The sequence below is a fragment of the Cornus florida genome, unplaced genomic scaffold, assembly GCF_030987335.1.
Source record: "Cornus florida cultivar Cherokee Brave unplaced genomic scaffold, ASM3098733v1 CherokeeBrave_3.0.0_Hap2_Chr05, whole genome shotgun sequence".
In the NCBI taxonomy this organism is placed as follows: domain Eukaryota; kingdom Viridiplantae; phylum Streptophyta; class Magnoliopsida; order Cornales; family Cornaceae; genus Cornus; species Cornus florida.
Window position 1 is genome coordinate 104,318,687 of NW_026775575.1, and position 22,150 is coordinate 104,340,836.

Consider the following 22,150-nt stretch of genomic DNA (forward strand, 5'->3'; position numbering starts at 1 on the left):
ATTGGAAGTGTACTGGGATTAGGTTGCAGCCTCTGGAAGTCATGGCGTGAGGTAGCAGAGGTGTAAAACGAAGACAGAAGGCGAAGAGATGAGGCATAGAAGGGGAAAACTGGCTCTCCCTTGGAGAGAGCCGGCTCCCAAGGGTGTGGGAGCCGGTTCCAAGGGCAAAAGAGCTGGCTCCACACTTGTTTGGAGCAGGCTCTTGCTCCAGGTTGTTTTTTTTTTTTTTTTTTTTTTTTTTTTTTTTTTTTTTTTTTTTCTAGTTTTTGCATGCAGTGATGTTTTCTGGAGTTTTCAGATATGTTTAGGACTGGATGTGGAAGGTCTAATTGAAGCATATGGTTGAATTAAGGCTCCAGATGTAGTGTTAATTAATCTAATTACCTGGAATTGCTTAGACAGTAGAGGAATTAATCAGATAATTACACTGTGTTTAGATTTGGAAAACTAGTAAAGTTTAACTCTCTGCACTAGTAATCTTTTGAGACTGATAATATAATTGTAACATGTAATACCCCTAATTTTAAAAGGATAGTCTTGGCATTTTTAATATTTATTGTATTGCATTTTTTTTAATTTATTTTATTGTCTTTATCGCATTTTTATTTATTTTATTGTTTTTCATTTGTTTAATTGGTTATTTGAAATTTGAATTAAATTGGTTTTATGTGCATTATTTGGTTTATTTAAATTCTTAATTCTTGTGTTTATTTTCGTAAATTATTAATTGTATTATTTGTAATTCACTGTTTTAAACTTAGGAAATTAACTTACTATAATTCTTGTAATGTTAAAATTAAGTTACGTGAGTTTTAATTCATTAATTGACTCACAGTTTCTTTTGGGCATCAACATAGAATTTAATCATAGGTTTTGTTTATGGGCCGACTAGGATTAAGTTTAGGGCTCTGTCTCTAAAATTACAAGGATTAGGGTTTTAGAGTTAAACCTATAAATACAACCATTATGCTTTAGTCTAGGGTTTACAATCATAATTCAGATTACATAAACGTGAAGTAAGTTCTTAGCACAGAGGGTTGTGAACGGAGGCACTGTAAGAATTGTCAAGGAGAAGAACAGTGAGTACCAAGGGAGGATTTTGGTGGATTAGACCAGAACCAGAGGAGGTTAGAAGGTAGTCAGTGGTTGCCGGAAGTTAGGAAAACGGCGACAAAGTTTTGAGTCCAAAACTGCAGGCAAGTTCTTATCTTCTTCTTTTCCTTTGGCTCGTGTTCTGTGCACCTAGATAGTCTCTAGGGATTAACTAATTAGTAATTGAAACTTATGTGTTTAATGTATGCTTGTTGATGATCTGTTTGCATTGAATTCAAATCTGTTTACAGTTTGTGTATTGTTGCTCCCAGTTCTGTTCATTAAAACATATTAAAATCTGTTGAGATTTTAGTTACGATTCTTGCTTTTATCTTCTGTAAACAAACCCTGGGAATGTTAATGGGATGATATAAGACTCCTAAGATCAGTTTGTGAAGAGGAACAGAGAGGTTGGAATAGAATTATAGTTTCAGTTTTGTTCCTAACGCGGGTTAGTTCGGTAACAAATTTAATCTTTGTAATTGATTTTAATTGTTGTTATCAAGCCATTGGGATGCTATTGGGTATTAATACGACACCTAAGATTAGTTTTAAAAACTAACAAAGTGATAGGAATAAGCCGGAGAAGGAGCACAAAAGCTGAAACGAAGCACCGGGGACTGAAGGCTCTCAAAGAAGGTGAGAGCCGGCTCCATAGAAGTGGGAGCCGGCTCCCACAACAAGTAGAGCCGGCTCTAAGGAATCCTAGAGCTGGCTCTAGGCTGAAAGAGCCTGCTCCCAAAATTTGGAGCAGGCTCCCTTTTCATTTTACGTTTTGTTTTAATTTTTTTTTAGTTTTCTACGTACTGTGTTTTACTATTGGAGTATGGGATTTAATCTGTTGGTTCTGGGTTCCACAGAGAGATTAGAAGGTTGAATTTGGGTGTTATTAGGACCTTAAATTGATTAAGGTTTAATTCTAAATTGTCGGGACAAACAGTGTAAAAATTAAGGCACTTCCTATGTTGTTAACAAATGGAAGATAAATTAATTGTTGAATTAAATTTCAGTAATTTGATGGAATATAATGTGTTTATAAAACTTGTTTTAGAATGCATTTAAATGCATGATAAGGTCATTTAATTATTAATTTTGATCTATGCATGCTTAGGAGGCTAGTTGCTGAATTATTAAATCGTTTCCTGCAACTATATGGTTAATGCTTGGATTTAAATTGCTGAAACATTAAACAATCTTCTGAAATTGTTTTAGCAATTTATTGAATAATAATAGGATTATTTAACCTATTCACATGCATGATGGAGTCCCTGACAAATTAAATTTGGTCTATGCATGCTCTGGATATTAGTTGTTGATTTATTAAATCGTCTCCTGCAACTATATGGTTAAATGCTTGGATTTAAATTGCTGAAACTTTAAATATTTTTCTGCAATTATTTGGATGGTGGTTTTTGGTCTGTAAATTATTGAACTGTTATATATGTTGTAATTTATATGGATATGGAGGATTGTATGTACCGGTATGGGACGGTGACATATTAGGGACGGTTTAGCTCAAAACGCATAAACCTAACCTAATGGATTAATGAAATGGATTGAAAGATATCGAATCCTAATTGTGACTAAGTCAGATCAGCTGTAACTAAGTTGGATGACTTCCTGGATTAACAGATGGTAGTTAAGTCATATCAACTGAATAAGTTGAGTGACTAACTAGTTGGTTTATTGTATGTCAGTTTAATAAATAGTTGAATTACAAACCCTGGATTTGGACGGACTTTATATATATGTTTATGGTACCACGAGTTGAGCTTGAGTCTCAGACTCGTTGGTTAGGGTGCGTATATGCAGTGGATGCGTAGCTGGTTATAATAGGTTGAGGTGTACCCTGTTAGGTTTAGGTACTCATGCCCACCTTTGGGTGCGTATTCGCATGTTGCCTTCTATTCAGGTTGAGACCTCTATTATAGACTAGTGAATGTCCCTTAGTATGGATATATTTATACGTATGGACTAGATAGATATTGTGAGATGTCTACGGTGTATCTGCGTATCGGGTCACTGTATGAATTGCGGTTAGATTAGAATTTGCTCGTGGGTCTGACCTACTCCTTCATTATTCTTTTCAGGTACAGGACGGTTCCAGCCTTAGAGCTTGATCGTGCTTATCGAGGACAGTCTCACCTTCATCTGATTACGTAGGACTTCTCTCGATGTTTCTAGCATTATGTATTTTCAGTTTTCAGTTTCAGTTGAATTTTTGGTTAGGGGTCCACCAATAGATTCCCAAGTTGTAACCTTGGAGTTTTGGAGGATTGGAGTTTTATTTTTCAATTATGCATGGAAGGTTTTATAATTAAATGTTCTTTCAGTTTTATTTCCATCTTTATTATTTCATTTTGTCATCTGTGTTCGCTTTAAAATACTTTAATTGTTTGATATTCCCTCGGGTTTGGGCTTGGGCCTTGTAATACCCCTAATTTTCAAAAGGATAGTCTCGGTATTTTGTTTAATTGTTTTCTGTTCATTAATTGGTTTTTATTCATTAATTGTTTTGAATTATGTTTTCATATGTTTTAATTGGTTTTTATTTGTTTGGTTTCCTTGCCTTATTTGTAATTGGTTGGTTTATTTGTTTTCTTTGGGTTTAATTACTTTATTTGATTTATTTACATTAATTATGTGTTTAATTGAAATGGTGTTATATTTAATTCTTTATTGTAAATTTAATTTGGTAAGTGTCTTGATTTAATAAGTAGGGTTTTACAATCAGTTTGTAAGCCCTCGTAGGTTTCTCAGTATGTTGGATGGACCGGTTAGGTTTTCAGTTGGGGCTTAGGGTTTAGTAAAATCCTATAAATATATGTTAGATGTTTGGTTAGGGTTTGAGAAACATAACAAAACCTATACAACTGTGGAGACAAAGGAAGAACAGAGAGGGTTCACGTTGGTTTTCATCGGAACTTCAGAAACGGCGTAGAGATTTTTGGACAAAGATCTCAAAGGCAAGTTCTAACCTTACTTTCTCCCTTATACTCGTGTTCTTTGCATACTCAATAGTTCCAGGATGAATTACATGTTTAAAAAAAAACTAAAAACGTTAGCTGTTTCATGTTCAGAGTTTCACTGAAACTGAATTTGCTTTAAAATTGTAAACTGTTTAAACTTTGAACTTTCTTGTTTAATTCTTGGTTTAATCCATATTAGTAACATAATAAGGACTGAATTAAGGGTTGGAATCTTCTGGGATTAAGTTAAACTCTTTGAAAACCTATACTGTGAAGTATCGGAGGCGTAAACGGCGACCGGAGAGGAGAACACGAAGAAGAGGAGGGAGAGAGCCGGCTCCTATTGGATTGGAGCCGGCTCTCCTTGGACTGGAGGCGGCTCCAATGGTCTAGGAGCCGGCTCCAGGGCCATTGGAGGCGGCTCCAATATTCTGGAGCCGGCTCCAGGTTGTTTATTCGTGGGTTTTTGGTTCTGTTGGTTGTTTTTCCAATTTTTCAGTGATTAGGCTTCCTAGTGATTGTTTTAATATGTTTTAGTGGAGAATGAATACTGTAATGGATGGTTTAGGAGTGGTCTAGGGTAAACGTAAATATGCAAAGACCAGATTAACATAGAATTGGACACAGAGCATTAATCATTAGGATTACATGGAGTTAATTACGAATGTCTTGTAGACTGTGTGGATTTGGAGTTTCTAATTTCTTAATTATATTAGAAATTTTCTGTGAGAGCTTGTCCACTCGAATTATATGTTCATGGAAGTAGAAAGTATGCTAAAAATTTATATTTCACTGAAAATTAGTTGATGATTAAATTTAACGGTTAGTGCGGCAAGTTGTTGGACAGGAAACTATAAGTATAATAGATTACTTATATTTATTTTGCATGCTATAGATTTGAGTGGAAAAATATCTATTTAGGTTCTGTTAATTCTATGGAAACTGGGAATAGGTCATAATTACAAATAAAGCCCTGTATGATCAAATTATGGATTCTGAATTGGCTTACTTAAGCATGTTTGTTAATCTGTTCTAACATGTTTAGTTTGGAACTGTTGGTATTGACATTTATATGGTCATTATTTTATCAACTGTGAATGTAAATAAGCACGTTGATTATCTATTTCAATATGCATAGTAAGGAGTAGTTGACATTGATATTTATATTTTCAATGTGAATCAATTATTGGTATTTTTAAGAATGGTTGCTAATGCATTCTATTATGTTTAGTATGGAATTGTTGATATTGTTGTTATTATTATCGATACTTTATCAACTATTGGACGGATTGGATTGTATGTACCGGTATGGGACGGTGACATACTAGGTTTGGATTAGCTCAAATTGCTAAGTCCTACCTATTTTGGAGTAAGGACACGGGTTATAAAATATAATCCTCCTTATATATATAAGTCGGTACGGTTGAATACGCCGAGTGACTTACTGGATTTCTTGTGGATGGATAGAAACGGAGTTTAGATATATTTTTATGTTACCGTGTGAGTCTCAGTGTCGACGGTTAGGGTGCGTATATGCAGTTGGATGTGTAGCTGACTGTGAAGGTTGAGGTATACCCTGTTTAGGTTTAGGTACTTATACCCACTCAGGTGCGTATTGTGTGATGCCTTCTCTCCAGGTTGAGACCCCCTTCATGGCCTAGCGAGAGTCCAGTAGTGTGGATATATTTATGTACGGATTATTAGTTATTGTTGAACTATTTAGTATGTACATGCGTATCGAGTCTCTGCTTGGATTATAGTAGGATAGAACTTGTTCGTGGGCCTGACCCACTCCTATTTTTCAGGTGTACGTCAATTCCAGGCTTGAGCTTGTTCGTGCTGTACAGAGACGATCTTCCATTCTACCGACAATGTAGGATTTCTTTCCAGATCTTGGATTTGGATTTTATCTTTCATTTTACTTGCATTCAGTGTGAGATTTTTATTAGGGGTCCACTGGAGATGGATTCCCGAGTTGTTCAAATTATGGATATTTGGTTTATCAAATTTAAGTATTTAATTATTTAAGGATTATCTTTTAGTTTCTTTTCAGCTTTAAACTTTCATTTCTTAATTCATTTTGTATTCCGTGTTCGTTATAAAATATTAATTGTTTGATATTCCCTCGGGTTTGGGCCTGGGCCTGATCAACCCGTGTCTCGGATCTGAGGGGTATCACAGTTGGTATCAGAGCACTCCAGGTTCAAGTGTCTCTAGGATGTTTTCATATTAAGTCTTCCGCGTAGCGTTCTCTTGAATAGAGCTTAAGTTAGGATTCATTGTATTCCTTATGGTTCGTATAGAAATGGTACTGATGTCTGTTTTTTCGTGTTAACAGATGGTTAACGCTAGAAATGGACAAAACATGCAAGGAACTAGGAAGGAAAGGAGAGCGGCATGTAGGCAACAATATCTCCTACAGCGTCAGCAAATGGAGGAAGAGCAACAAAAGCTTGGGTTTCGAGATGACATGGATCAGTTTCGGGAGGAACAGGAGAATGTCCAACAGACTCTGGACCAGGTCAGAGATCCAGAGATTCCTCCTCACCTCAATGACCTCGTTGCTCGGGCTATAGAGGCTGGGGTAACAGCTACACTCCGGAACCAACCACAGGTTCAGCAGGCAACTGTACCAGCACCAGTGGTTCAGACGGATTCTTAGGGAAAGGCTAGGAGCGCTTTCACAAAGGGGAGTCCACCTGTGTTCTCAGGCTCAACCGATGCGAGAGCAGCTCACCAGTGGAAACAGGACATTGAGCGTCATCTTCGTTTGGTTCCGTGCACGGAGGTTCAGAAGCAGATGCTTGCTACTTTCAAGTTAGTTGGGGATGCACTACAGTGGTGGGAGTCAGTTACCACCTCAGAGGAGAGGATGACATTGTCTTATGCTGAGTTCAGTGCTCGCTTTGATGAGAAATATTTTCCCTATGCAGTCGGGGCAGCTATGAAGACCGAGTTTCTAAGTCTGCAGTAGGGAAACATGACAGTGGCGGAGTATGAGCAGCAGTTCACACGCTTGTCTCTCTTTGCACCGGAGGAGGTGGATACAGAGGAGAAGAAGCGCAACAGTTTTGTCAAGGGACTGATGTGGTCTATCAAGAGAGCTATTACAGGCAGTCCAGCCTATACTACCTATGCTCAGGTGGTAGACGTCGCTCTACAACAGTATCAGCTGATTGTGGACATCAGACAGGCTCGTGGTGAGAAGCGGGGAGATAAAGACTCTACTAATCAGTCAGCTGAAAAGGGGAATGGCAATGGTCACCGGCAGAATGACAAAGGCAAGTTCCAAGGGCAACAGCCTTGGAAGAAGCACAAAGGTGGTTCAGATGCTCATCGGAATGGGGCACCTATTCAAAGGCAACAGAATGGGGGACCACAGGCAGGACAGGGTTAGCCACAGGCTAACCGACAGAGGAGGCCATTTGGTACTTTCCAGGGTAGTTGTTACACTTGTGGAGAGTATGGTCATACCACCAGGCAGTGTCCTAAAGCAGGACAGGGACAGGGACAGAGACAGTATGTGCAGCAGGGACAGAGGGCGCCAGTGCCTCTACCAGCTCCACAGGTTCCACGGATTCAGGGACAGACACATCTGGCTTTACCGGCACCGCCACAAACTCAGGGACAGGCACCACAGCAGTTGCATTATGGCAGGGTGTATAACCCCAAGCCACAGGATGTTCAGGCACCTCAGACTATTGAGGGTAAGTTTCCTATTCATAGTTTACATAGACATGTTTTATTTGATACGGGTGCTACACACTCATTTGTAGCTAGGACTTTTGTTGCTTTATCTGGGATGAGGACGAGGGTATGCACTAGACCTCAGGGTATTTCTACACCATTGGGTGATACAGCTATTATACATGAGAGTGATGGGCCTGCGACACTAGATATTGGAAGACTCAGATTTCTAGCCAATCTATTGGTCCTGGACATGCACACTTATGACGTGATACTTGGGATGGATTGGTTGTCTCACAACCATGCCCAAGTTGATTGTTTTGATAGATCTATTATTTTTACTATACCTGGTCAGGATATGTACGTAGTAGCTATGCCACGTTCTAAAGGAGGCGGTAGCACCTATTTGTTCCATGTAGAGGAGGAAAAGGTGAGGGGATTACTGTGTCATTGGATAACATACCAATTGTACAGGATTTCCCGGATGTATTTCAGGAGATTCTAGGGTTGCCACCTAGTCGCGAGATCGATTTTGTGATAAACTTAGCTCCAGGCACTATGCCTGTTGCTAGGGCACCCTATAGGATGGCACCGGTAGAGATGAGAGAGTTGAGGGATCAGATTCAGCAGTTACTCAGCCAGGGTTTTATTCGTAGGAGTACATCACCTTGGGGAGCACCGGTTCTGTTTGTGAAGAAGAAGGATGGTTCGCTTCGTCTGTGTATAGATTACAGGGAGTTGAACAAGGTTACGATTCGTAACAAATATCCTTTGCCCAGGATTGATGACTTGTTTGATCAGTTAAGGGGAGCCACATACTTCTCCAAGATTGATCTGCGTTCTGGGTATCATCAGCTGAGGGTTAGGGAGCAGGATGTTCCTAAGACAGCGTTTCTCACGAGATATGGTTCTTATGAGTTTCGTGTTATGCCGTTTGGGACGACTAATGCACCTGCAGTGTTCATGACTTAATGAATAGAGTCTTCCGGGCTTATTTGGATCAATTTGTTATTGTCTTTATTGATGACATCTTGATCTATTCTCGGTCGGAGGACGATCATGCTAGACATCTTCGCATAGTCTTACAGACGCTTCGTGAACACCAGTTATATGCCAAGTTCGAGAAGTGTGAATTTTGGCAGCGGGAGGTGAAATTTCTGGGTCACGTGGTGTCAGAAAAGGGGATAGCAGTGGATTCGGCGAAGGTTTCAGCGGTGGTTGAGTGGGGACAGCCTACATCACCTACAGAGATTCGGAGTTTTCTCGGTCTGGCGGGATATTACAGGAGATTCATCCAGGGGTTCTCCAAGATAGCAGGACCACTCACTCATCTGACCAAGAAGGGTGTACAGTTCGTGTGGGATGAACACTGTTAGCGAGCTTTTGATGAGCTGAAAAGGAAGCTGACTTCTGCACCGGTTCTGGCTACTCCGCAGAGCGGGATAGAGTATCTTGTTTACACGGATGCATCGTTGCAGGGTCTTGGATGTGTATTGATGCAGGAGGAGCGACCGATTTCTTATGGATCTCGGAAACTTAAGCCTCATGAGCTTAATTATCCAACACATGATTTGGAATTGGCAGCAGTGGTCTTTGCCTTGCGTATTTGGAGGCATTATCTGTTGGGTGAGTCTTTCAGATTATTCAGTGATCACAAGAGTTTGCAGTACTTGTTCACTCAGCGGGAGCTGAATATGAAACAGCGCAGATGGTTGGAGTTTGTAAAAGACTATCATTTTTCTATACAGTACCATCCAGGGAAAGCAAATGTGGTGGTGGATGCATTCAGTCGCCGACCTGTTGGTAGTCTTTCTGCTCTATTTACTACTGAGTGGAATGCTTTGAAGAATGTAGGTGAGTTGTCAGATGCTTTTATGGCTTGCATGGTGGTTACACCTTCCATCATTCGCAAGGTTTTACAAGCACAACTCACTGATCAGCAATGTGTCGACAAGGTCACAGAGATAGCTTCCGGAGAGGTTCCATTCTACTATGTTGGGGCTGATGGAGGTTTAAGGTACAAGGGACGGCTAGTGGTACCTTCTACTGATAATTTGAGGAAGGATGTGATGACTGAGACTCATCACTCTGAGTTCTCTGTTCATCCAGGAGGCGATAAGATGTATCAAGATATGAAGCGGCAGTTTTGGTGGGTAGGTATGAAGAGGGACATTGTTCTTTTTGTTTCTCAGTGTAGTACTTGTCAGATGGTTAAGATTGATCATCAGAGGCCGCCAGGAGCTCTACAGTCACTACCAATTCCAGAGTGGAAATGGGAGAGCATATCTATGGATTTTGTGGAAGGGTTGCCAAATTCTTTCAAGGGGCATAATTCCATATGGGTCATTGTGGATAGGTTGACCAAGTTAGCTCATTTCTTGCCTATTTGCACTGACTACACTTCGGAGCAGTTGGCGAGGCTTTACATTTCAGAGATTGTGAAGCTACATGGCATTCCATTGTCTATTATATCGGATAGGGATTCGAGCTTTGTATCCGGATTTTGGAAGAGTTTTCAGCAGGCTTTAGGTACGGAGTTACACCTTAGTACTGTTTATCATCTTCAGACTGACGGACAGACTGAGAGGGTGAATCAGATTATGGAAGATATGCTTCGGTCGTGTGTTCTGGATTTCAAGGGCCACTGGGAGGAATATTTGCCACTTGTGGAGTTTCTTATAACAATAGTTTCCAGAAGACTATTGGGATGGCACCTTTTGAGGCGTTATACGGTCGACCGTGTCGATCACCTGTTTGTTGGATGGAGGTTGGAGAGAATCGATTCTTAGGTCCTGAGTTCATCAAGGATACCTCTGAAAAGATTGCTCTGAAAAGATTCTTCGTAATAAGGTTATTCCTTTGGTTTGTGTTCAGTGGAGTCATCATAATGAGGCTGAGTCTACTTGGGAACGGGAAGATGTCATTCGCTCGCAGTTTCCGGGAATTTTGGAAGAAGGTAAGAGCGAATTCCGAGGACGGAATTCCTTTTGTTAAGGGGGAAGAATGTAATACCCCTAATTTTCAAAAGGATAGTCTCGGTATTTTGTTTAATTGTTTTCTGTTCATTAATTGGTTTTTATTCATTAATTGTTTTGAATTATGTTTTCATATGTTTTAATTGGTTTTTATTTGTTTGGTTTCCTTGCCTTATTTGTGTTCTTTGAAGTAATTGGTTGGTTTATTTGTTTTCTTTGGGTTTAATTACTTTATTTGATTTATTTACATTAATTATGTGTTTAATTGAAATGGTGTTATATTTAATTCTTTATTGTAAATTTAATTTGGTAAGTGTCTTGATTTAATAAGTAGGGTTTTACAATCAGTTTGTAAGCCCTCGTAGGTTTCTCAGTATGTTGGATGGGCCGGTTAGGTTTTCAGTTGGGGCTTAGGGTTTAGTAAAATCCTATAAATATATGTTAGATGTTTGGTTAGGGTTTGAGAAACATAACAAAACCTATACGACTGTGGAGACAAAGGAAGAACAGAGAGGGTTCACGTTGGTTTTCATCGGAACTTTAGAGACGGCGTAGAGATTTTTGGACAAAGATCTCAAAGGTAAGTTCTAACCTTACTTTCTCCCTTATACTCGTGTTCTTTGCATACTCAATAGTTCCAGGATGAATTACATGTTTAAAAAAAACTAAAAACGTTAGCTGTTTCATGTTCAGAGTTTCACTGAAACTGAATTTGCTTTAAAATTGTAAACTGTTTAAACTTTGAACTTTCTTGTTTAATTCTTGGTTTAATCCATATTAGTAGCATAATAAGGACTGAATTAAGGGTTGGAATCTTCTGGGATTAAGTTAAACTCTTTGAAAACCTATACTGTGAAGTATCGGAGGCGTAAACGGCGACCGGAGAGGAGAACACGAAGAAGAGGAGGGAGAGAGCCGGCTCCTATTGGATTGGAGCCGGCTCTCCTTGGACTGGAGGCGGCTCCAATGGTCTAGGAGCCGGCTCCAGGGCCATTGGAGGCGGCTCCAATATTCTGGAGCCGGCTCCAGGTTGTTTATTCGTGGGTTTTTGGTTCTGTTGGTTGTTTTTCCAATTTTTCAGTGATTAGGCTTCCTAGTGATTGTTTTAATATGTTTTAGTGGAGAATGAATACTGTAATGGATGGTTTAGGAGTGGTCTAGGGTAAACGTAAATATGCAAAGACCAGATTAACATAGAATTGGACACAGAGCATTAATCATTAGGATTACATGGAGTTAATTACGAATGTCTTGTAGACTGTGTGGATTTGGAGTTTCTAATTTCTTAATTATATTAGAAATTTTCTGTGAGAGCTTGTCCACTCGAATTATATGTTCATGGAAGTAGAAAGTATGTTACAAATTTATATTTCACTGAAAATTAGTTGATGATTAAATTTAACGGTTAGTGCGGCAAGTTGTTGGACATGAAACTATAAGTATAATAGATTACTTATATTTAATTTGCATGCTATAGATTTGAGTGGGAAAATATCTATTTAGGTTCTGTTAATTCTATGAAAACTGGGAATAGGTCATAATTACAAATAAAGCCCTGTATGATCAAATTATGGATTCTGAATTGGCTTACATAAGCATGTTTGTTAATCTGTTCTAACATGTTTAGTTTAGAACTGTTGGTATTGACATTTATATGGTCATTATTTTATCAACTGTGAATGTAAATAAGCACGTTGATTATCTATTTCAATATGCATAGTAAGGAGTAGTTGACATTGATATTTATATTTTCAATGTGAATCAATTATTGGTATTTTTAAGAATGGTTGCTAATGCATTCTATTATGTTTAGTATGGAATTGTTGATATTGTTGTTATTATTATCGATGCTTTATCAACTATTGGACGGATTGGATTGTATGTACCGGTATGGGACGGTGACATACTAGGTTTGGATTAGCTCAAATTGCTAAGTCCTACCTATTTTGGAGTAAGGGCACGGGTTATAAAATACAATCCTCCTTATATATTTAAGTCGGTACGGTTGAATACGCCGAGTGACTTACTGGATTTCTTGTGGATGGATAGAAACGGAGTTTAGATATATTTTTATGTTACCGTGTGAGTCTCAGTGTCGACGGTTAGGGTGCGTATATGCAGTTGGATGTGTAGCTGACTGTGAAGGTTGAGGTATACCCTGTTTAGGTTTAGGTACTCATACCCACTCAGGTGCGTATTGTGTGATGCCTTCTCTCCAGGTTGAGACCCCCTTCATGGCCTAGCGAGAGTCCAGTAGTGTGGATATATTTATGTACGGATTATTAGTTATTGTTGAACTATTTAGTATGTACATACGTATCGAGTCTCTGCTTGGATTGTAGTAGGATAGAACTTGTTCGTGGGCCTGACCCACTCATATTTTTCAGGTGTACGTTAGTTCCAGGCTTGAGCTTGTTCGTGCTGTGCAGAGACGATCTTCCATTCTACCGACAATGTAGGATTTCTTTCCAGATCTTGGATTTGGATTTTATCTTTCATTTTACTTGCATTCAGTGTGAGATTTTTATTAGGGGTCCACTGGAGATGGATTCCCGAGTTGTTCAAATTATGGATATTTGGTTTATCAAATTTAAGTATTTAATTATTTAAGAATTATCTTTTAGTTTCTTTTCAGCTTTAAACTTTCATTTCTTAATTCATTTTGTATTCCGTGTTCGTTATAAAATATTAATTGTTTGATATTCCCTCGGGTTTGGGCCTGGGCCTGATCAACCCGTGTCTCGGATCTGAGGGGTATCACAGGCCTGATCAACCCGTGTCTCGGATCCGAAGGGTATCACATAACATGTTTAACTGTGTACCATGATTATGTATTTGAATTACAAATGGGTGGGATGTGCTAGTGTTGAATGGAATTAAGTTTTTAAATTTAACGTTAATGGGATTTTGTAAAACAATCTAACCTAAGCATGTATATATACATATTGTTATTCTATCTTGATGCTTGCATTAATACTGTTAGTATCAACTATTGAGGAAATGGACTTTGTTGATGTTTACTCTAAATGTCTGTAATATCAACTGTTAAGTGTAGAATGATAATTTGAAATAATTCTATCATTATATCATATTTAATGAAACAACCTAAACTGTGTAGGTTTGTATATATATGGTGACTACATTTCTTGATGCTTACATTATGACTGTTAGTATCAGTGTTGGATATACAACTGAACATGTTTATGTATATAGCTGATTTTGTTTATTGATGCTTACACTATGCTTGTTAGTATCAGTGATGGAGATATGGATTTGGTTGATGTTTACTGTAATTGTTGATATTATCAACTGCTGGATAATTGGATAGTGTACATCGGTATGGGACGGTGGTATACTAGGGACGGTTTGGTTTCAAAATACCAAAACCTACCTACTCTGGATTAAGAATTGGATTAACTAAAAGTTAAGTCCTATTGGTTGTAGTGTCATGGCAACGGCTAGTTGAGTGGCACTACTAGAATTAAGGATGGATTTTAAATATATTGTTATGGTACCTCGATATGAGCTTGAAACTCAGGATCGACGGTTAGGGAGCTTATATGCATTGGGATGCATAGCTGGATACGATGGTTAGAGGTGTACCCTATTTAGGTTTAGGTACACATGCCCACTTTGTGTGCGTTTTAGCATGTTACCTCTATTCAGGTTGAGACCGGCCTGTAGTCCAGTGAGAGTCCTTTAGTGTGACTATATATATATTTACGGACTATTAGCTATTGTTGAATTATTTAGAGTGTACATGCGTATCGGGCTTCTGTTTGGATTGTAGTAGTATAGAACATGCGCGTGGGCCTGAACCACTTCTATTTTTCATGTACACGACAGTTCTAGACTCAGACGTGTTTGTACTGAGCAGAGGTTTCTACTCACTCTACCGACGATGTTGGATTTCTCTCCATAGCTTATCAGGATGTTCTTTCTGTTGTTCTATTTCAGTTTGGATTTTTATTAGGGGTCCATTAGAGTTGGATTCCTGAGTTGTTAAACTTATGGAGTTTTGGATTGTCAGATTTTCAGTATTAAGTTTTTAAAGGATTTATATTTAGTTTCTTTCAGCTTAAATTTTATTTCTTAATTCAAAATTGTATTCTGTGTTCATTATGACATATTAATTGTTTGATATTCCCTCGGATTTGGGCCCGGGCCTGATCAACCCCTTGTCTCGGATCTGAGGGGTATCACACGAGCCTGGGGCTAATTCGACCTAGAGGGAGCACGTGCCGGATTTGGACGTGTAACATTGATTGCTAGGCGCCAAATAGTTGCCGGATTTGGAACTAGGAATGACTAATCAATCTTGCCTCGGTAAAGTCAATTAGCGGTTTTCGGTGTGCGTTGAGTTGGGCCGGGAATGGTGGTCGGGAAAGCATGACATTTCATAGCATGATGGTATGTTTGTGTTGATTGTGGTTTATTGGTATTCCCGCGCATGACCCCGATTCTTTTAACTATTCTTTGTTTGTTTACTCAAGAGAGTCCAAAGCTAATGCTTTAGGCACCCTCTACTGAGCCGTCGTGCTCACTCCATATTTATCATTTTCAGGACATGGCAAGAATATTGTAGACGACGCACCCTCACAAGCTTAGGAGTGTAGAATGGACAATGATTTTGTAATGTAATTATATTCTTTTGTGAGTTTCAAGCGAAGCCTTTGTAATTATGGCCATGGAGGCCTCATCATCTTGTAATCACATTCTTTTGCACTTGTATAAATGTTTCAAAGATGTAAGAATAATGATATTTGTAAATTTTATGAAACGTCTAAGTTGATGATGTTCATGGAGTTTTAATTTCATGTTTAGGTGTTTGGGAATTGCATTTGATTAGGTTTGGGAAGCAGGAATTTCGTTCGATTCATCTGTGGGCATCATCTAATCGGTTAAATAGGAACACCTAACCAGGTAGATGAATGGGCAGTGTTTTTTTTTTTTTTTTTTTTTTTTTTTTTTTTTTTTTTTCATCTAACCAGTTGGAAGGGTTTTCCTCACCGGTTAGATAGGAATTTGGGTGTTCTACTACCCGGGTAGGAGATTTCTTGTACCCAGTTAGATGTATGGGGCAAAGAAAGGGTTGGATAATTTTCATTATCGGTTAGATAGAGTTTCATAATCGGTTAGATATGAATATATATATATATATATATATATATATATATATATATATATATATATTTAACAATTTTTCCACGGGTCATTCATGTAACCGGTTAGAAGAAATCTCCTATCTGGTTAGATGTGATCTGAAAACTTATAAGCCTATTGGACCATTCATCTACCCGGTCAGGAGAAATCTTCTAACCGGTCAGATGAACTAACATTTTCACAAGGATTTCATATTTTAATATAATTACCCAATGACCCCCAGACCCAAGCTAAAGTGCAGAATAACCCTAGAAAATGACATAATTACCCCTGAAGGGTATGAATGTTGTATTTTGACCAGAAAATGACTATTTTGCCCCCAAGGCCTTTTATATCACCATTTGAATATGGTCAAAGTCTATTTTACCCTTTTGGCTTAATATTATTATTTGACCATGCAAAAAGACCATTATACCCCTATGAACCTAGGAGTGTTAGAATGATGTGGCATGGCTACAAGGCCTCCGGACCTCATTTAATTCATAGAATGACTCTAGTGAATGACGGTTTTACCCTTAGTGGATCTTAAATCATCAAGATTAATATGGAATGACCATAATACCCCTGTGTTACCTCGGGTCTGGTTAAGGACTCGAGGTCACATAAGTCATTCCATATCATATCTAATATTCATGCATTATCCTTGCATCCTATACAATTTTCAAGAATGCTCCAAATAACTTTCCAAAGCTCGGGTTTACTTATACTCAAGAAAGAAACAAAGTGCACAATGCAGTACCATTTCGGTCGACCGAAATAGTGCTTTGGTTGGCCGAAATGGCCCTGGAAGTGACCCCTGAACTGGTCGACCGAAATGGCCATTTTGGTCGGCCGGTTGTGACCCAAATAGTAGCTGAGGCTACTGGAAATGTCAAAAATTGCAACCGGTAGACCGAATTGGCCCTGCGAGCAACAAAATATGCAGAAAACTACTGTGAATAAAAAATGAACAAAATGGCTCCAATGGAACCTTGCAATAGTTGAATCCTACCTGAACGCATGCAAAAATATGGAATACACTTCACAACTCCCAACAACATCAAATTACATGATTCTTCATAATCGTATACAACAAAACAAGGTTCTTACAAATTACAGTCCATGAGATACATTTGTTACTACAATATTACACTTGGTCATACTTTTATGCAAAAAAAAAAACTACAAAATGATGGTTCCAAATCTAGCCTAGAGTTGTGGAGGATTGTCGTTAGCTAAATATTTTTTTTTTTTTTTTTTTTTTTTTTTTTTTTTTTTTTTTTTTCTTAACTCGAAACATGTTCAATAATGGGGTGAGCTAAAAGCTCAGTAGGTGGTACTTAAGACACACCTCTTATGACCCCGTGAATCTATACAAAGCATAGGAAAAAGAATAACGGGATCATGCTAAGCCGGGGTGCACATCCATAACCACAATGTTAAATATATATGTAAACAATTGTTATCAAATCACAAATACACCATATATGCAAATGAAGTGCAAGGTCATGTCGATGTTGCTCCCCATTCCTGAAACATTTCCGTTTCAACTTCCAAACTGTTAGTGTAATCCGATCCAAGACACCTCCAAGGAGTCACGAAAGGAAGATTGACTAACTATCCATGACCACAAGGCACCTCCAAGGCGTCGTATCCGGCCTAGTTAGCTCAACTCCGCTAGGGTCTCTTCCTAATCCCCTCTAGACTACACTAACACCACGGATAGCTAGGCGTCTCCTAGACATACGGTTTTTGCAAAACACTTTTCAAAAAAGAAACCTCTTTCCCAAAACAATTTCATTTCTTTCAAAATACTTTTCCCTTTTTCTTTCCCAATGAATGAATGGATGATTCATGTTTCCAAATGCCAATCACAACAATAAGATCCATACATTTCCATTTGCATTATAATCACATTGTTAAAAGAAATCCTAATATTTATTCTCACAATTTCAACAGTACTTTACATAGCTATTGAAAATCATAGGGCATCTAAAATGTCAATACTAAGCATGCATCTCCACCACCAAGTATATAATCATAATCATGGCTCAATTAACACATATAATATATCCATCACCTTAATTAAATACAACCACAACAAAATAGACAAAACAACTAAAATTAAGCATGCTTAGAATTAAATTAGAGGGGAAAATTCACAAAAAATCTAAGAAGTCATGGATTAGAGCACCCCTACCTCAAATGTGAAAAAACCCCCCAATTTCCAAGTCCTAATTCGAAAATCCAAGGGGTGATGAAATGGTGCTCGACTCCTATCAAATTAAAGGTCTCGTCAAGCTCTCCGATTTTGCCTAAGAGAGTACTATCAAATTCTCACTAGTGCTAGGCTTAATTAAGCCTTAAACTTGAAGAAGAAGAAGAAAAAAATAAAAATAAAAAAAATAAAGGAGGAGAGAGGCTGCAAGAGAGAGAGAGAGGAATAGAGAGAGAAAATGAACCCAAAAATGGCCTCTTAGTCACTGATGAAAGTGAGTGGAGAGTGGGCCCCACCACTAACTCAAACTATCTCACTTTTTCCTTTATATATATATATATAAATCAAATTAATCCCAAACACACATTTAATTCACAACAATAAATATGTATGATATGCAATGGACCCATGACATAACCCTGGTGTACTACAATTCCGATAACGGGTCCCACCCGGGAACTTCCGGTTCGAAAAACGGAAAAATGCCGAAATGGCAACCATTGCATTTCCAAGAGTCCTAAACTCAAGGAAATGCCCCCAAACAACTCTTAGACATAATTGGCACACCCCACGGTGTCCGGCACGTGAAACGAGAAAAGACGAAAATGTCCTCGCAAAAACAGAAAATTTCAGAAAATGAAAAATGACGAAAATCGAAAACATTGCAGATAGGGTGTGAGCTTAAGTCAAAGTCGATTTTACTTTGCTTCATACATAGTGGATCGTTTCACTTTAGACGGTATAGTCCACAGGGTTTCTCCTACAACGATTGGTCTCTTCTGTCAATCGGGGTTTCCTAGTTAAAAATCCTAGTGTCATCTCTCAAACTTTACTTACTTGCACTTTATTTTTGCTTAGTGGATTTGATTTTAGTTATATTTTAATAAAATTAAAATAAGTAAAAATCCAATAAAGAAGCAAGTAAAACTCATTCACCTCACCCTTCTACGTCATTTCTAATACAAACTTTTCCATCCATTTCGCATTGTACAACTCACATTATGTCCACTCTAAGTAACTTTACACACATCAACCTAAGTTGGCTAAAAAAACTCCAATTACAATTCCTAAACAAAAAGTTACGAAAATTCCACAATTACTATTTATACACATCTCTGAGCACGTATTACTCCGACTCAGTGATAGTGCAAAAGCAGAGGTCTCAATTCAGATAAAGTGAATAATAAAGTTCATCCTATCAGTACCAACAAGAATAAGTTCTGCAATTTTATAATTAAATGGATCAAAAGTTAGGCCCTTATAATCACTAGTTGTGCAGGGGTACCTATATTTAGCCCAGCTCTTTTCCTCTCACAAAAAAAGCAAATGCCCGGAAAAGATTTGAAGGTAGTTCGGCCACATTTTAGATGTGCCATAAACATTGAGGTTAGGTTCAACATCCATTAAACCAACAAACCTCATGTCCATTGGATGTCACACAAGCCTAATATATAAGCAAATAATACCAGTGGGCTCAACTCTCAACTACTGCTCTGGAAGATCGAATTATGATACCCCCATAAGGTAGAAATGTGTCCATTAATTGAAGTTGAGTAAAATCTGTCTCACAACCCTATAAAAAGAAAGATTTTTAGGCCATTGACCTGCCAACCATAAATCTATTTACCGACTCTGTACCTGATATTTATACTCAAGCAAGACAGACCTACCATGGAGTTTCCTCAAAAATAAACTTCTTCAAAAAGAAAAGACACAAACCAAAAGAGTTAGTTGGTCTCGTCCTAACTATCTGTTTAACAGACCAACCATTTCTACTTTCTTAGTAACAACTGAGAGGTTAAAGTTTATTAGTATTCTTGGCATTAAAAGAATGTATATATTAATATACATTCTTTTAATGCCTCAGTGCTTAATTGAAAGAATAAAGAGAAATACGCCTCAGTGCTTAATGCTGGGGGTCCATCTCTTAGTGGCAAGTCTTGTCCCATCACACACACACACACACACAGATGTTGATCACTTGATATCAAAAGCTCTTTGCAGTGCTCCTCATCTGTTAACAAAGATATAAAATTATTGATATGTCCTTTTCCTATCTAACAGAAGTTCTTAACAATCATCTCTCTCTTTGGGCAACAAATTCCCCCACTAATTTGTTTATATAAACTCAACAAGATCTTTATACTTGTCTCTTATCTCTTCAAATCTCATTACAACTCAAACTTCATGAAATTTAGAAGTCAGGACACCAATAATGGCACATCCTCAAGCTCAAAGCCCTTCTCACTTGTATTCTCAAGAACTTCAACTCAAACTTTACCAGGCCTTCATTTTCTCAATCCCAATACTTTTCTCCATAATTCTGTTTCTCTTGTTTTATTTGTTCTACCTCAAGCGGAGGGCTTCCTCTGTCTCAATATCCTCTCCATCAATAATTCCAAGGAGCTTGATTAATCAAGCAACACCAATCGCCCCATCGGTAAGACACCCCCCTCCATCTGTCTCTCTCACACACGCGCACGCTAGTATCTATGAAAAAGTAAATTAGAGGTAGAATATATTGATCAGGTGTTGTGCTGGAATATCAAGTTGATCAATTGCAAACCATGAGTATCAAGTTCTGTTGCTTGTGGTGTACAAATTAGTCTACGGAATGAAGTCGTGTGTACATTGCAGAGTTGAATATTAGCTTATTTGATCAATCCATCTAATTTTACTCTCTTTCTGTGTCATTTCTATAGAGTGAGATAGGTTGGAAGGGAAATTTCAAAGACAAGCTTCCAGTAATCTTGTTTGATGAAGATTTAAGGACAAGGGATTCACAGTAAGTTCTTACATTTTCCTACTATATTTCCACAAGCTATAGTGTTATATATGTCTCCTCCGTCAAGTCATACACTGTATAATCTAGGTTTATGCAGGGTTGTTCTTTTCACCATTATCCTTGCCTGGCCTGTGAAATTAAACCTATTTAATTAGGAAATATTTAATTTTTGTTTCTTATACATTTTAATTATATTCTCTAACATTTAATGTCCAATATTTTCTTAATTGAAGTGTTTCCGAGGACTATGACCATAAGACTCTAATAGCAATAAACCCTTGTAATGAAATCCCCTGAAATCTTAGGATGACAGAGCTATGCTAAGTGCTAACCATTGAAATGGTAATTTCATATTTTATTTCATATTGAAAATTTTAATTATATGATATTTTCAATTGAAAGGTGAAACAAGAATAGTTTAAATATTGCTTGTTCAAAGCATTGAATTGGATCTAATGAAATTTATTAAAATCTAACAGGTGTTGTGTTTGCTTGGGAGAATTTGAGATTAAAGAGGAGCTGCATCAGGTTCCGTCATGCAAACACGTGTTTCATGTTGATTGCATACGCCATTGGCTCAGATCAAACTCCACTTGTCCACTATGTAGATGCTCAGTAAACACCACCACCATAAATAGTCACCCAAAGCCACCTAATGGACCGAGCCTAATCAGGCAAGACAATGAGAACTTGAATCAGGATCCACAAATCGTCTCTCCAGAGCAGCAAGAACAACTAGCTAGTGTTAGTGTGAATATGGCAAATTATTCAAGAGAACATGTGGTATTAATGGAAGGATCATCCAGTGGAACTACATCCATTTGCATGGAGAATGAGACGGGTTGTCAAAATGGAGAATCAGTTGTTCTCACTATCCAAACACATAATACTTGATTTTTAAGTCCATGCCTTCTATATGAAGTTGAAAAATGAAAATGACCCACCATGCACTAAAAGGGCTAGAGTGCATCCATGGTCACTGGAATGAACAAATGGGGCCAGAGTCAATGTTCCCGGGGGCAAGAAAGCAGTGTCATGCAATGACAATTTTGAAGTACTTTTTGTACTAAACTCTCTCGTGTGCCAATTTTGAATATCTTTTTTCTTTTTCCTTTTCAGATTTTTGCCTTTTTAACTGTACACTGGTGAGGAGATCTACTTAGATCAACAGTGACAAGGCATTTATGACCTTATTTGAGTTTCCTGTGGTGAGCAATAATCAATTTTTACTGAAGGATTTGGTCCCAGTAATCAAGATGAATATGTTTTCCTAAGACTTGGA

General features: G+C 38.0%; 1 protein-coding gene across 1 annotated transcript; it reads left to right on the plus strand.

The window, feature by feature from the left end:
* The first annotated feature begins 20,119 nt into the window (after positions 1-20,119).
* On the plus strand, positions 20,120-22,142 carry LOC132308185 (probable E3 ubiquitin-protein ligase RHA4A). Its single transcript, XM_059806204.1, has 3 exons — positions 20,120-20,523; positions 20,786-20,868; positions 21,348-22,142. Exons 1-3 carry the CDS (start codon positions 20,299-20,301, stop codon positions 21,760-21,762), a joined length of 723 nt encoding a protein of 240 aa, XP_059662187.1. The 5' UTR covers positions 20,120-20,298; the 3' UTR covers positions 21,763-22,142.
* Positions 22,143-22,150: the final 8 nt, after the last annotated feature.

Coding starts and splice junctions, on each gene's coding strand:
- LOC132308185 (XM_059806204.1), top strand. CDS start 20,299: ATGGCACATCCTCAAGCTCAAAGCCCTTCTCACTTGTATTCTCAAGAA. Junction 20,524..20,785: donor CAACACCAATCGCCCCATCG/GTAAGACACCCC, acceptor TCATTTCTATAG/AGTGAGATAGGTTGGAAGGG. Junction 20,869..21,347: donor TTAAGGACAAGGGATTCACA/GTAAGTTCTTAC, acceptor AAAATCTAACAG/GTGTTGTGTTTGCTTGGGAG.